Below are 12454 nucleotides of genomic sequence, written 5' to 3'. Positions count from 1 at the left end.
AGTTCCCTTTCATTCCCCCTCAACATTATCCAAAAGCAAAGCGTTCCATTTCATGTTCTTCATTTGTTTCAAATTTATGAATTTCCTACTTTTTTTTCGTTTCATACAAAGAAAGTGCTTATTTTTAGGTATGTCAATACCATTTCGGAATTTTTCCACCATTTTAGGGCATATTGAACTTCGTCACGTCTGGTGAACATCAATTCGGGCAAGGTCTCATTACCTACACTCATATAACTATGAAGAATGTTATAATCACTCTTTGCGACACATTCCGAGTAGCTGAAGATCTGGGAAAATTGCGCTACCAGTTTAAGGCTTGGCATGCTCCTTTTTTTGGTATGAAAGGCTCTTATGTGGTCTCTCAGGTAATTTCGTTTTTAACGTTATTCTGTGCCATAAACCGAACAAATATTCTATCGATTTAGCATGAATATTACTCCTTAATTCTAGGAGTACTTTTGACGTATCAAGTAGTTTGTGGTATCAAACTGTAAGGAGCGACTTGACCGAATAGTAACCAAAACTCTAAAAGACGGAATATGATAACAATAGATACATCACAAGAATTGATTTTTATGTTTATTCCAAATATATAAGATTCAGTCAGTTTAATGGTAGCCATCAAAAGTTACGAGCCTGTGAAAATTTGCGTCATTCTTGAAGAAAAGTGGAAACGCCCCCAAAAAGTCAGGGAAGCTTTATCAAAATCACACCATCCGATTCAGTGCATCAGAGAACCCTTCTACTGTAAAAGTTGAAGCTCCCGTCGGCAAAAATGTGGATTTTTTTTGCCAAAAGAAAGAGCACAGATGCGTGTTTATTTGTTGTTGTTTATTTGTTGCGTGTTTATTTGTTGTTGTGGAGCTCCCTTGTGGGTCTCCCTTTGAAGGGGTGCTCTTGTGGGGTGCTCCCTTTGAACCAATGCTGCTAGACGATCAAGAGCAGGCTCATTCGAGCAAAAATTATAAGTACTAGTGGTCTTTTTAAGTGATCAAAAAATATAGAAGGGAAAGTAGACCCCTCCCACGCCCCTCTTTCTTCAAAGATCAGAATTTTGAGGTAGCGATCTTGTTCAGCATAGTTTAAAAGTTCATTAACTATGCCTCTGGGTGTGACATACGCCTCAAAGCCCCTGGGGAAAGGGCTTTAAGTTATGAAATTTGCTTATTTTTTATATATTGTATTTTTTATTGGCATATATACGACATTTTGGGGGGGGGGGAATTTTCAAGTAGAAATTTTCTGTGGGGAGGGAAGTTTCTAGGGGTGAATTTCCGAGATGAAGTTTACACGGGGGAATTTGTCAGAATTCCATGATTTTCAAAAAAGAGGAAACGCCTCCAAAAACCAAGCTTCATCAAAATCACACCATCAGATTCAGAGTATCAGAGAACTCGATCAGAGTAAAGAAGAGGTTTCATGCTCCCATCTGCAAAAATGTGTGTTTTTTTTTTGTCTGAAGAAAGAGCACAGATATGTGTTTATTTGATTTTTTTTTTTGCCAGGGATGATCATATTGAGCCAATGGTACTAGAAGATCAAGAGAGGTTTATTTAAACAAAAATTAAAAGCTCTAGTGCCCTTTTTAAGAGACCAAAAAGATTTGTGGTAAAATAGACCCCCTCCTACGCCCCTTTTCTCCAAAATCATCTGATCAAAACTTGAAATTTTGTACAGCAGAGTTGAAAGGTCCAATAACTGTGTCTCTGGGTATGACATGACGCCTCACAACCTTTGGGGAAAGGGCTTTAAGTTATCAAATTTGCTTGTTGTTTACATATAGTATTTGGTATTGGCAATGTATACAGACATTTTCGTAGGGAGATTTTCCAAGGGATAATTCTCCGTGGAGAAGGAAGTTTCTAGGGGTGAATTTTTCAGTGGAAGTTTCACACGGAGGGAATTTGTCAGAATCCCCATACAAAGTTCTCTTGATTTGTCTTGCTGTCTCTTTGGCAACTCGACTTTACACTTGGAGATGTTTGGGGGGCTGAATAGTGCGGGGAAATTTTGGTTGGGGCTGGGTAGTTTCTCGGCCATAGGGGCACGAATTTTCCGTGGGATTAATTAGCCATGGGAGAATTTTTCACGGGAAAACTTTCCATCGTGGGAGATTTCCTGAAAAATTTTTCCTTGTAGGGGGAGATTTCCGGCATGATTCAAAAAATGATCAGAAATTATTTTTTCAAATAAAAGTAGGGCAATAAGAACTTTCCAAGCAGAATTGTCCTCAGGAAATTTCCTGGGGTGAATTTTCAGCGGGGCTTCAATTTTCTGGGGGTGTTTTCCACAGGGATAAATTTTGCTGGCGAGGAAAGTTTTCGAGGGGAATTTGTCAGGGAAATTTTACACGACGGAAAGGAAAGGATTTTCCTGGCATAATTTAAAAAAAAAATAGTCAGAAATTAGATTTAAAAAAAAAACAATTTCTTCAATTGAAAGTAAGGAGCAACATTAAAACCTAATACGAACGGGATTTACTCCGCGTATGAGTGGGGCTGTCCCTTCCTCAACCCTCGCTTTAAACTTTAATCAAATTTTAGCTTTAAAGCTGTAAACAAACAGAAATTATTCCGTATAAGAAAGAGGCTACCCCTCCTTAACTCTTCGCGCTTTACGCTAAAGTTTTTTATTACTTTAAAAAGTAGAGTTGTGACAAAGAGTCAAACTTTAGCGTAAAGAGCGAGGTGTTGAGGAGGGGGCAGTTCCTTTTATATATGGAATAATTTCGGTTCATTTAAAGTTTTAATGTCGCTCCTTGCTTTTGTTTAAAAGAACTAGTTTTCCTATTTAATTCATTGCAAATTCGTGTTCTTTTTGTGTGTGTATTTAAGGTATTTTTCAGAATAAATCTGGATTAAAAACTCGTAATCTGGATTGTAAAAAGTGATGTTTCACAGATTATCAAGATTAACGAAAGGCTGTTTCAACAACAATTAAGATTATGGCTTTCAGATCGACAGTTACTTAGATAATAAATTTTACTGTTCCCGCGTCAATCTTCAAATCCTTTTCAATAATCTGGATAGACGCAGAGAATTCTGTTGCGAGAGCAACTCTTTGGTTTTGGCATTTTGGAAAGCTTCCTAGAACTCTTGCCTGGGGACAAAAAGGATGGTTTTTGCTTGTCCTTGAGCCAGAGCCTATAGTGTGTGAAGTGAAGTGGAGTTTTATAGCCTATGACAGAGAGAACTATCTGAAGTTATTCAGTCAAGCTTTCGTTTCATCAAACCATGTTTCTGCTTTCGGGTGGAAAGCTCCGTTCTAGCAGGCAAGCAGGCAGGCATCATTTTCAAATTGAAGATGGACTAAAATTTATAAGTGTTAAATATATGCGGCAGTTACCCGGCCCCACAGCCAATATATCTTCTTTGAGCGATAAATAGAAAAATTTACAGAAATAAAAAGTGGCATTTTCCCACGGGTCCGAAAATGCTGTTATCTGTTGTTTCTACCCATTTCTGTTCGTGATTTCAGCTGAGTTTATCAATCTGTTTTTCGCACTTGGTATTGTAGTAGAGAAATGGTATCAGATGTGCCTCTTAAACTTTATAAGTTCTCTCATTGCTAAAGAAATTAGAGTTTATCCTTTGCTCCTTTCTAAGTGATGACGTTAGAAACTTGGCCTACGGCAAACAAGTCAACTTTTGAACTAAGACAGATAGTTTTTTTTCGATGGTAGTCGATAGCTCTTGATGAGCTGATCAAATTATATCTCATCCATTTTTTGGTAGAAAAATTCCTTCATGAGATATACCAGTTTGAGAGTTTAAAGGGGTTGACAGCTTTAGTAGTAAGGTACACACTGAAACCAAAAATAGGTCGATACCAATTGTGAGACATATAGGGGAGTTTTAAGCAAAAGTTGGCTGTTAGCTTAAAATCATCTTCGGCAATGAGGGGTTCGCAACTTTTGCTAGTTGGTGTACCTATTATTTGTTTCCGGTGTATTTGATGGTAAGACTAATTTTGTTCCAGTGGTAAGACATGCCGGGGACTTGCTAATTAGTAATAATCGGCTGTTAGGCTCCAATCATCTTCAGCTATGAGGGGTTTGCAACTTTGCGAGTTGATGCACGTAGTATTTATTTTAAGATCCTTACAGATTAGCAACTTCAGCGTTTAATCAAAGCGAAGAAACAAAACCAAGGTGTTGCTGTCGCAACACTTTACATGGCATAGCCGAACAAAGGTTGCCACAACACCTCACGTTGCCGATGCAACGTAGATCTAGTTATTTTTAAATAAAAGTTGTTTTTAACTTAAAAACAGCTTCGCTTTTATCACTATCCATGTTAATCACAGCAGCTTTAATCACTCCTAAATAATTTAGAAGTTCTGTTCAAGAACTTTCAAACAGTTCGTGGTAATGAACTGTAGTAAGGAGCGACCCGGCTCAATAGTAAACGAAAGTCTAAAAAACGGAATTTTGATGCTAAAATATACATCAAAAGAATCGGATTTTCATGCTGATTTTAAATATATAAGTTTCATCAAATTTAGTCTTTGTCATCAAAAGTAACAAGCCTGAGAAAATTTGTCTTATTTTAGAAAATAGGGGAAAACACCCCCTAAAACTCACAGAATCTTAACGAAAATCACACCATCGCATTCGGCGTATCAGAGAACCCTATAGCAAGCTCCTATCTACAAAAATGTGGAATTTCGTATTTTTGCCAGAAGACAAATCACGGGTGCGTGTTAATTTGTTTTTTTTTTTTCTTTCTTTTCCCCAGGGATCATCGTATCGACCAAGTGGTCCTAGAATGTCGCAAGAGGGCTCATTCTAACGGAAATAAAAAGTTCTAGTGCCCTTTTTAAGTGACCAAAAAATTGGAGGGTACCTAGGCCTCCTCCCACGCTCATTTTTTCTACAAAGTCAATATATCAAAGTTTTGAGATAGCCATTTTGTTCCGCATAGTCAAAAACCATAATAACTATGTCTTTGGGAATGACTTACTCCCCCACAGTCCCTGGGGGAGGGGCTGCAAGTTACAAACTTTGACGAGTGTTTACATATAATAATGGTTATTGGGAAGTGTACAGTCGTTTTCAGGGGAATTTTTTATGGTTTTGGGGGTTGGGGTTGAGGGGAGGGGGCTATATGGGAGGATCTTTCCTTGGAGAAATATGTCATGGGGGAACAGAAAATCAATGAAAAGGGCGCAGGATTTTCTAAAATTACTATAAAAAAACAATGAAAAAATAAACATGGAAAAGTTTTTTCAATTGAAAGTAAGGAGTAGCATTGAAACTTAAAACGAACCGAGATTATTACGCATATGAGGGGTTCTAAAAATACTTTAGCATAAAGAGCGAAGTATTTAGGAGGAGATAAATACCTCGCTCTTTATGCTATAGTATTTTTAGTAATTTCAACTATTTATTCTACGGCCTTTCTGATTCAGGGGTCATTCTTAAAGAATTGGCACAAAACTTACCATTTAGTGTAAAGAGCGAGGTATTAACGAGGGTACAAACCCCCTCATATACATAATAGAAATTTGAATATAAAAGTTTGTTACGTAAGTTAATTCTTAAGTTACGTATATTTTTTACTAATAAAAAAATTCGTTAAAAATTAAAATTTATAGTTGCCTTTTTATGTAACCGAAAAATTGCATGGCAACTAGGCCTCCTTCCCCATCCCTTGTTTCTCAAAATCGTCTGATCAAAACTTTCAGAAAGCCATTTAGCCAAAAAAGGAATTAATATGCAAATTTCATTTTAATAATTTATGTGTGGAGAGCCAAAATCAAACATGCATTAATTCAAAAACGTTCAGAAATTATATTAAAAAAACTAGTTTTTTTAACTGAAAGTAAGGAGCGACATTAAAACTTAAAACGAACAGAAATTACTCCGCATATGAAATGGGTTGTCCCCTCCGCAATCCCTCGCTCTTTATGCTAAAGTTTGACTCTTTACCACAATTCTGATTTTTAAAACAATTAAAAGCTTTAGCATAAAGAGCGAGGGATTGCGGAGGGGACAACCCATTTCATATGCGGAGTAATTTCTGTTCGTTTTAAGTTTTAATGTCGCTCCTTACTTTCAGTTAAAAGAAACTAGTTTTTTTATGTAATTAGAAATAGGATCTAACAATTCAAAATGAGATGAAAAAAAATATAGGCCTCCATTATAGCCTACATGATAATTTTACGACGATTAATAGACATAAGAAACTTCTCTATAAATATAAAATTATCATCAAGCTAACAAAATAAGTGAAATTAAAGAATGAATTATAGAAAACTTTAAATTACAGCTCAAACATAAAATCTTGCATTAACTAAAAATGAAAGACAAGATTTTTATAAGTACATAGAAGCTCTAGCAAGTGTCAAGATAGCCATTTGACATAATTATAAAAATAATTTTTATTTGGTGTTGGTTAGTTTTTTGTTTTGTTTTTTAATAAAGGAAATTGTATTTCATTTTGTATGTAAATATACGTATTCCTTCAAGTTAAGACATGTCCCTTAGCTGATTTTCGTAGAAGGTGAACACTTAAGACTGAGGTCAGCTCTGTTGGGATTATCGTAATTTTAACCACATAAGCTTTTCGTAATAGAAAATGTGGTGTCTATATTGTACACAATGCAATTCCGCTTTAGTGGCTGCTTCCTGTCACACTTTTTAGTATGCTTTTCAGCCTTGTTATTCATATCCTTTTTCCTGACTGAACTAAAAACTGATGAAAAACTAAGTGCAATGAAAAGCTTGTATTATACATGGGATTCCAGACCCCACCATATCTTAATATTGACGTTCCCACAAGCCGCTTTTTCTAGTTGCTTTTAGGTCAAGCTCAGCAGCTTTAAGCTTGTCCACTGTGCGTTTTATCTAACGCTGAAACTCTATTTCCTATTAGTAACCTAAAATTTTATTTTCATGTTTTTGCCATTAAGGCTGGCTGGTGTCCCCTGGTTAGCTGCAATTTATCTGCTTCTCCTCCTTTTCCCTCCTGCTTCTGAACTTCCATTTCTTTCCTGTCTCTTTCTTTTTATCTCTTACTCACTCTCTTTCCTTCTCTCTCTGTGCCTCTCTTATTTTCTATCTCTCGCTCCCTATTTCTCTTTTGTGTGTAATTTCTATGTCCCTACTTTATTCATTTTTCTTGTTTTTTTTTATATATATATATTTATATATATATATATATATATATATATATATATATATATATATATATATATATATATATATATATATATATATATATATATATATATGAGTTCTCTATTTTTGCCTACAATTGCTTCAAATTGTTGAACAATTTTGTCATTCAGGTACTTTTCAAGTCTGCCACAGGCTATTTTTTTAAACGTAAGAATTCAGAATCTAAAATTTATTATAAAGTGGGTAATCATGATTTTACTCTTATTGAATTAGCCTTTCCAGAAAGAGTAAAAGTTTCTTGATTTTTACGCTTGATTTGTCACTGAAGTGTTAATAGAGGAATATAAACCCTTTTCTTGTCCGTAATCATTTCTATTCTTTGGCACTCAAGCACGGGTTTAGCAGGAATAAAAAGACTACTGGAACCGCTGATAGTGCTACCCAGTAGAATGAGAAATATTCGAAACAAGCTTAATTTTGATTAAAAAAGAATTCTTATTTCGATCAATGGTGCAGTTTAATGGGGCTCAACCCTAAATTACCTGAAATAGACATGGTCTTATCTCCAAGCACTTTTCATTGATTCTAAAATAGCTAAGGTTGGGCTAGTATGTAAAGGATGAGCTAGAGAAAATGAGCACCTATTTTGTCCTTTTAGGAAAAACACGGTTTATCCTATGCCCAATGTAAATGAAAAGTAAAAAAAAAGTGATACAAGAAAAGTGTAGCTAAGATTTTTAATTAGGTTTTAACAAAATTCTTAATATAGTGTTGGTTGTTTTTCTTCTTTTTCAGAGACAAGCTTCAGTCTCCTCACTTATCAGTTTTCCATATTCCTCGACTAAACCTATAATATATCTTGAGCCTCTTTTAAAATTTTAGTATCTTCTTTACTTTTGCTTAAGAAAACATTTTATTTTTGTTATTTGCTTATTTAGATAAGAAATGTATTTCTTATTTATGCTTTCATTAGAAGATGTTGCAAGAGTGTCTTTTGTATTAAGTTTCTTAAGAAACGGATGACACATTCCAAACAAAGTGTACACGTGATACGCTAATAGTGTTTTGTGATAAAGTAAGTTTCTACGGAATAATGTTTCACTAAACTGAATGTCAAATTGAGAACGTCCTTAATTTTAATTTTAAAATTTTAATTTAATTAAAATAAATTTAATTAAATTAAAATTTAATTTAATTTTAAATTTTATGAAAAGCCTGTCATCCGCAAAGCATGCTCCAGCCATCTAAAATTTTGCCTTATTTTAGCCCTTGATTTAAAATAAGGGCTCTGAGACATGAGGTCCTTCTAAATATCAAATTTCATTAATTGATCACCCGTTTGTAAGTTAAAAATACCTCATTTTTTCTAATTTTTCCGAATTTGGGTGTAAATTATTTAATTCGGAAAGAATTTTTAAATTAAAATTAAGGACGTTCTCAGTTTGACATTCAGTTGAGTGAAACATTCTTCCGTAGAAACTTACTTTATCACCTAAATTCGTAAAACCTAACCTAATGTCTAACCCGATATCTGATTCACCAGGGTTGTTCCCAATTGCCTCTTTAAAACTTAGAATAGTATTATGATGTTTTGATAGTTATGGGTCATCAGTGTTTTCCCATCTGTATACTCTGAAGGTGAAAAATATCAAGCCAGGTTATTTTTAGCAATTTTTTCTTGGGGGGGGGGGGGGGTGTTAGAATGCTCTTGGAGTAAGTTGCAAAAATTTGTAGCATCAAAATACCTCGTCACCTGTGGTATTACAGTAGGTTGATGCTCTGCTTGGCCGAAATGGGCCTAGAGTTTGTTTCTAGCTGCTGCAAGTTTAGCGACAGGTTTGATAACTATTTTTGTGAAAAATACCCTGCAACTGAAACGTCAACTTGTGCCATCAATAGCTCTGGAGGAGTCTTTTAAACATCGTTTGTTACCTATCTTTGATGGTGCCTAGCAACTGAATATCCAGCAACTGAAACGTCAACTTGTGCCATCAATGGCTCTGGAGGATCTTTATTAGTCTTTTAAACATCTCGCTAGGCCAAACAAAAAGCATGTCGTGGATCATATTCGTAGTCTTAACGTAAAGGTCCCAATGGGTTCTCTCCTGGGACACATAAGCGTAGGAGCCCATGATAGTTCTGTATTTGGAGCAAACCTAAACGATGACTTAAACTGACGAACTTAAATTTAAGCGCTAAAAAAAATCACTAGGTAAATCGTTCAAAAATTATTAGACCAGAGGAAACGTCGCTTATCATGCATGCATACAGAAGTTATGCTTTACGTGAACTGATTTTTTGTGTTTTATAGGGTTTATTATGGAGATTTAAATATTCTTCTTTTTAGGATGATTTTGGATTCCTTGTTTTTTTTTTTTTTTTTTTTTTTTTTTTTTTTTTTTTTTTTTTTTTACTTAAAACTTACGTGTATGCTAGAGATTCAAGTACAAGTGTATTTAACGATATAATAGATGGAATTATTTTTTCAGTTATTCTGCCCCATTCCGAAGGTAACCGAAAGGTATTATTAATCATAACACCAGTTAACCATAACCAACTTGACTCAAAGGTAGATTTTACCGAGTACGGACTTACAGATTTATATTAAAAACATTTATTGCTAAAAGTGCTACTTCCAGCCAAACCATGTTTGTTCATGGAAAGATGATTGACTAATTTCTCTTCATACTATCAGATATGTTCTCTATTCAGAAAGAAGCAGATATGTTCTCTCTGCTGAAGACATCTTCAGGAGTAATCCAATTATTTAATTCAATTAACTCAAATAAAAAAAAATCCTGTAGGCTAGACTGGAAACCTAGTCAGTTTTAATAATGAACTCGACGGATCTGCTGCTGAAGAAGGCTTCTGCAGCCATAATCCAATTATTTAATTCGATTAGCTAAAATATAATTTTTTTTTTCTGCAGGTCGGAGCTGAAAAGCTTGTCAGTTTTAATCACGGACCCGATGGATCAATTGCTGAAGACTGCTTCTTTTCCATTGTTGCAGCTAGTAAAGGCTATTCTTTTGATTTTATTGAAGGGGAAATGTGGGAACAGTCACCATTCACTGTCAAAGATTTCTTGGAACAAAGAAAGCGATGGCTTCAGGTAGGGTTTCAATTTTGGACTCTGTGGAATCCATACAGGTTCAAAAATAATAAAAAAAAGTGAGAGTACTTTTTTTATTTCAAGTATATTTTGTTTTCAAAATATAAAAAAAACATAATAATTGAGAATTTGACAGTTCAAGAGACATTAATTCATAATCAAGGACTAACACAATGCTCATCTACAGCTATTAAAAATAATTAGATTCATGTTGCTAGGGCAACATGAAGTGTTCAAGCTTGGTTGGTTTTGCTGTTAAAAGTGTTTTTGGAGCAATATTTTGATTTTGTTTCTTCACCTCCGATTCAATTCTGTAGTTGTCAATCCATCAAAACTTTAAATTTTTATGTTTCAGGAAGATTAAAAAAAAAACAATAATGCCACGTCCCATATAAACGTCTCAAACTGTGTTCTTAGAACGGACATTTTTCCCAAACTCCTGACTCTCAAATCAAATCGACGTTTTTCTCTCTAACTCCTTTCTTTTTTCTCTACTTTTCTCTCTAACTCCTGACTCTCAAATCAAATCGACGTTGTTACTTTTAAAATAAACTTCGTGTGCTGCATTAATTTATACCGAAATTCTTAAATTGAACACTATCTATGTCATTATTTCTGAAATTGTACAAATTAAGCCTATGTTAGGACAGATATGTAATCCCTCGTCCCTGAAGATGATAAACCCTCGCGGTTCATGGTGAAGTCACTCTTAGTCATTGAGGAAAAGTTTCCGATCAACAAAACGCTGAGGCCTGCTAGCGCCTGGGTTTTATAGCTCAAAACTATAAAATGTCTTGCTGAGCGTCTCCTTGGCTGTACGTGCATTCACACCAAATTTGTGGAATGAATTTAGGAACGTCGGTAAGGAAGATAAGCCGCATGGGTCAGAATGGTTGAATTACACAGCTAAATTACTCACGTTTTTTGGGTCAAAATTACTTGCCGCATAAGTCTCAAGCAGTTTGTAGGTCGAGAAAAAGGAATACGCCATATAAAATCATTACTTTACTGTTCCTTGGCCTAGGCCCTATAAATTTCAAGCCAAACTATGAAAAGAAAAGTCTCCCTATCTTTCTGCTGAAAAGTTGGTAATGGAAGGTGGTCTTGAAGTAACCAAGAGTATATGTCTCTCATTATGCAGGAAGGATATTCTTGTGTTGTTTTGCTTCAAATAGAGCGCAACATGTTTTTTATTTCTAAAAGGCTGATGGTGAGAGGGGTTTTCAAGGTACCACGGGCCTAATTTTAGTCCAAGTTCATATAGCTTAAAAATAAATGTTCGTTTTTGATTTAAACTAAAGTAATAATTTATTTGTAACCCGTATATAAACACAAGAGAAAATCAGAGTACAAAGAAAAAAGACAAAACAAAACAAATACGAAAACTACAAATGAAAGAAAAGATGGATGAGCCCATGGTGCGGCCTGAGCTTGACATGGCCTGACTTTAGTAGCTTCTTCTTATGGGTTGTGTCCTAAACGTTAGCTCAGAGTCTTATGTCACAGTAGAATTAAGTTTTATCAGAAGTAAATTTTTTTTAGAAACAGTTATCCCAATTTGTTTATTGATAATAAAATTAGCCGTTGGCTATAAAGATATTTTCTTGAATCAAAGATCTTTTGTCATTTGAAGTTTCTAAAAAGTCTTCAAACGTAATCTAACTTCCATATATACCGAGAATTACTACAAAATTATTAAACAGAAAATTTTTACCCAAAATAATATGTATGTAGTTTTAAAAGTAATTTCAAAATCTTGAATTTCCTGAACTCTGGTAAAGACTAGACCCCAGCTACTCGCCAGAGAGGATTGTATCAAACATCATGTGACTGCGGAAATTATTATGTGGTTAGAAGCCACCAAAATTTGGAAAAGAAACGCCTGCAACAGAATGAGGATATTATAACTACGGCCTTAAATTCTTATAGTTTTCTGTAGTTTTCTATAGTTTCTATAGTTTTCTTATAGTTCTTTTTATTCTGCTCTAAGCAGCCATATCTCTGGAAATTCTACTAATAAAATACTTTTTGACAACACTTCCGTCATTAGTAATGATTTGGGCCCTAAACTAGTTGTTCGAGAGGCAATAAGTTAAGCAATAATATTTCTTTTAATAGAGATATGGGGTAGTATTTACTCGACGCATTATATGCAAATTTAATTAAAGTGATATAACAAATTACATTGCAAAACCAGCAGTTAATACCAATGAATTGGC

At 34.6% G+C, this 12454-nt stretch overlaps 1 protein-coding gene across 5 annotated transcripts in view; it reads left to right on the top strand.

Annotated features, from left to right (window-relative positions):
* LOC136029513 (beta-1,4-mannosyltransferase egh-like) overlaps positions 1-12454 on the top strand; it is a 42463-nt gene that overhangs the window by 10224 nt on the left and 19785 nt on the right. For all 5 annotated transcript variants that reach the window (XM_065707960.1, XM_065707958.1, XM_065707959.1 and 2 more), the window contains exons 3-4: positions 168-368; positions 10053-10235. In XM_065707960.1, coding sequence (XP_065564032.1) covers positions 168-368; positions 10053-10235 — 384 coding nt within the window. The remainder of the gene's footprint in view (positions 1-167; positions 369-10052; positions 10236-12454) is intronic.

This window comes from Artemia franciscana, chromosome 7, assembly GCF_032884065.1.
Source record: "Artemia franciscana chromosome 7, ASM3288406v1, whole genome shotgun sequence".
NCBI classification, from domain to species: domain Eukaryota; kingdom Metazoa; phylum Arthropoda; class Branchiopoda; order Anostraca; family Artemiidae; genus Artemia; species Artemia franciscana.
Note: the sequence above shows the minus strand (reverse complement) of the source record. Positions and strands in the feature narration are given on the sequence as shown.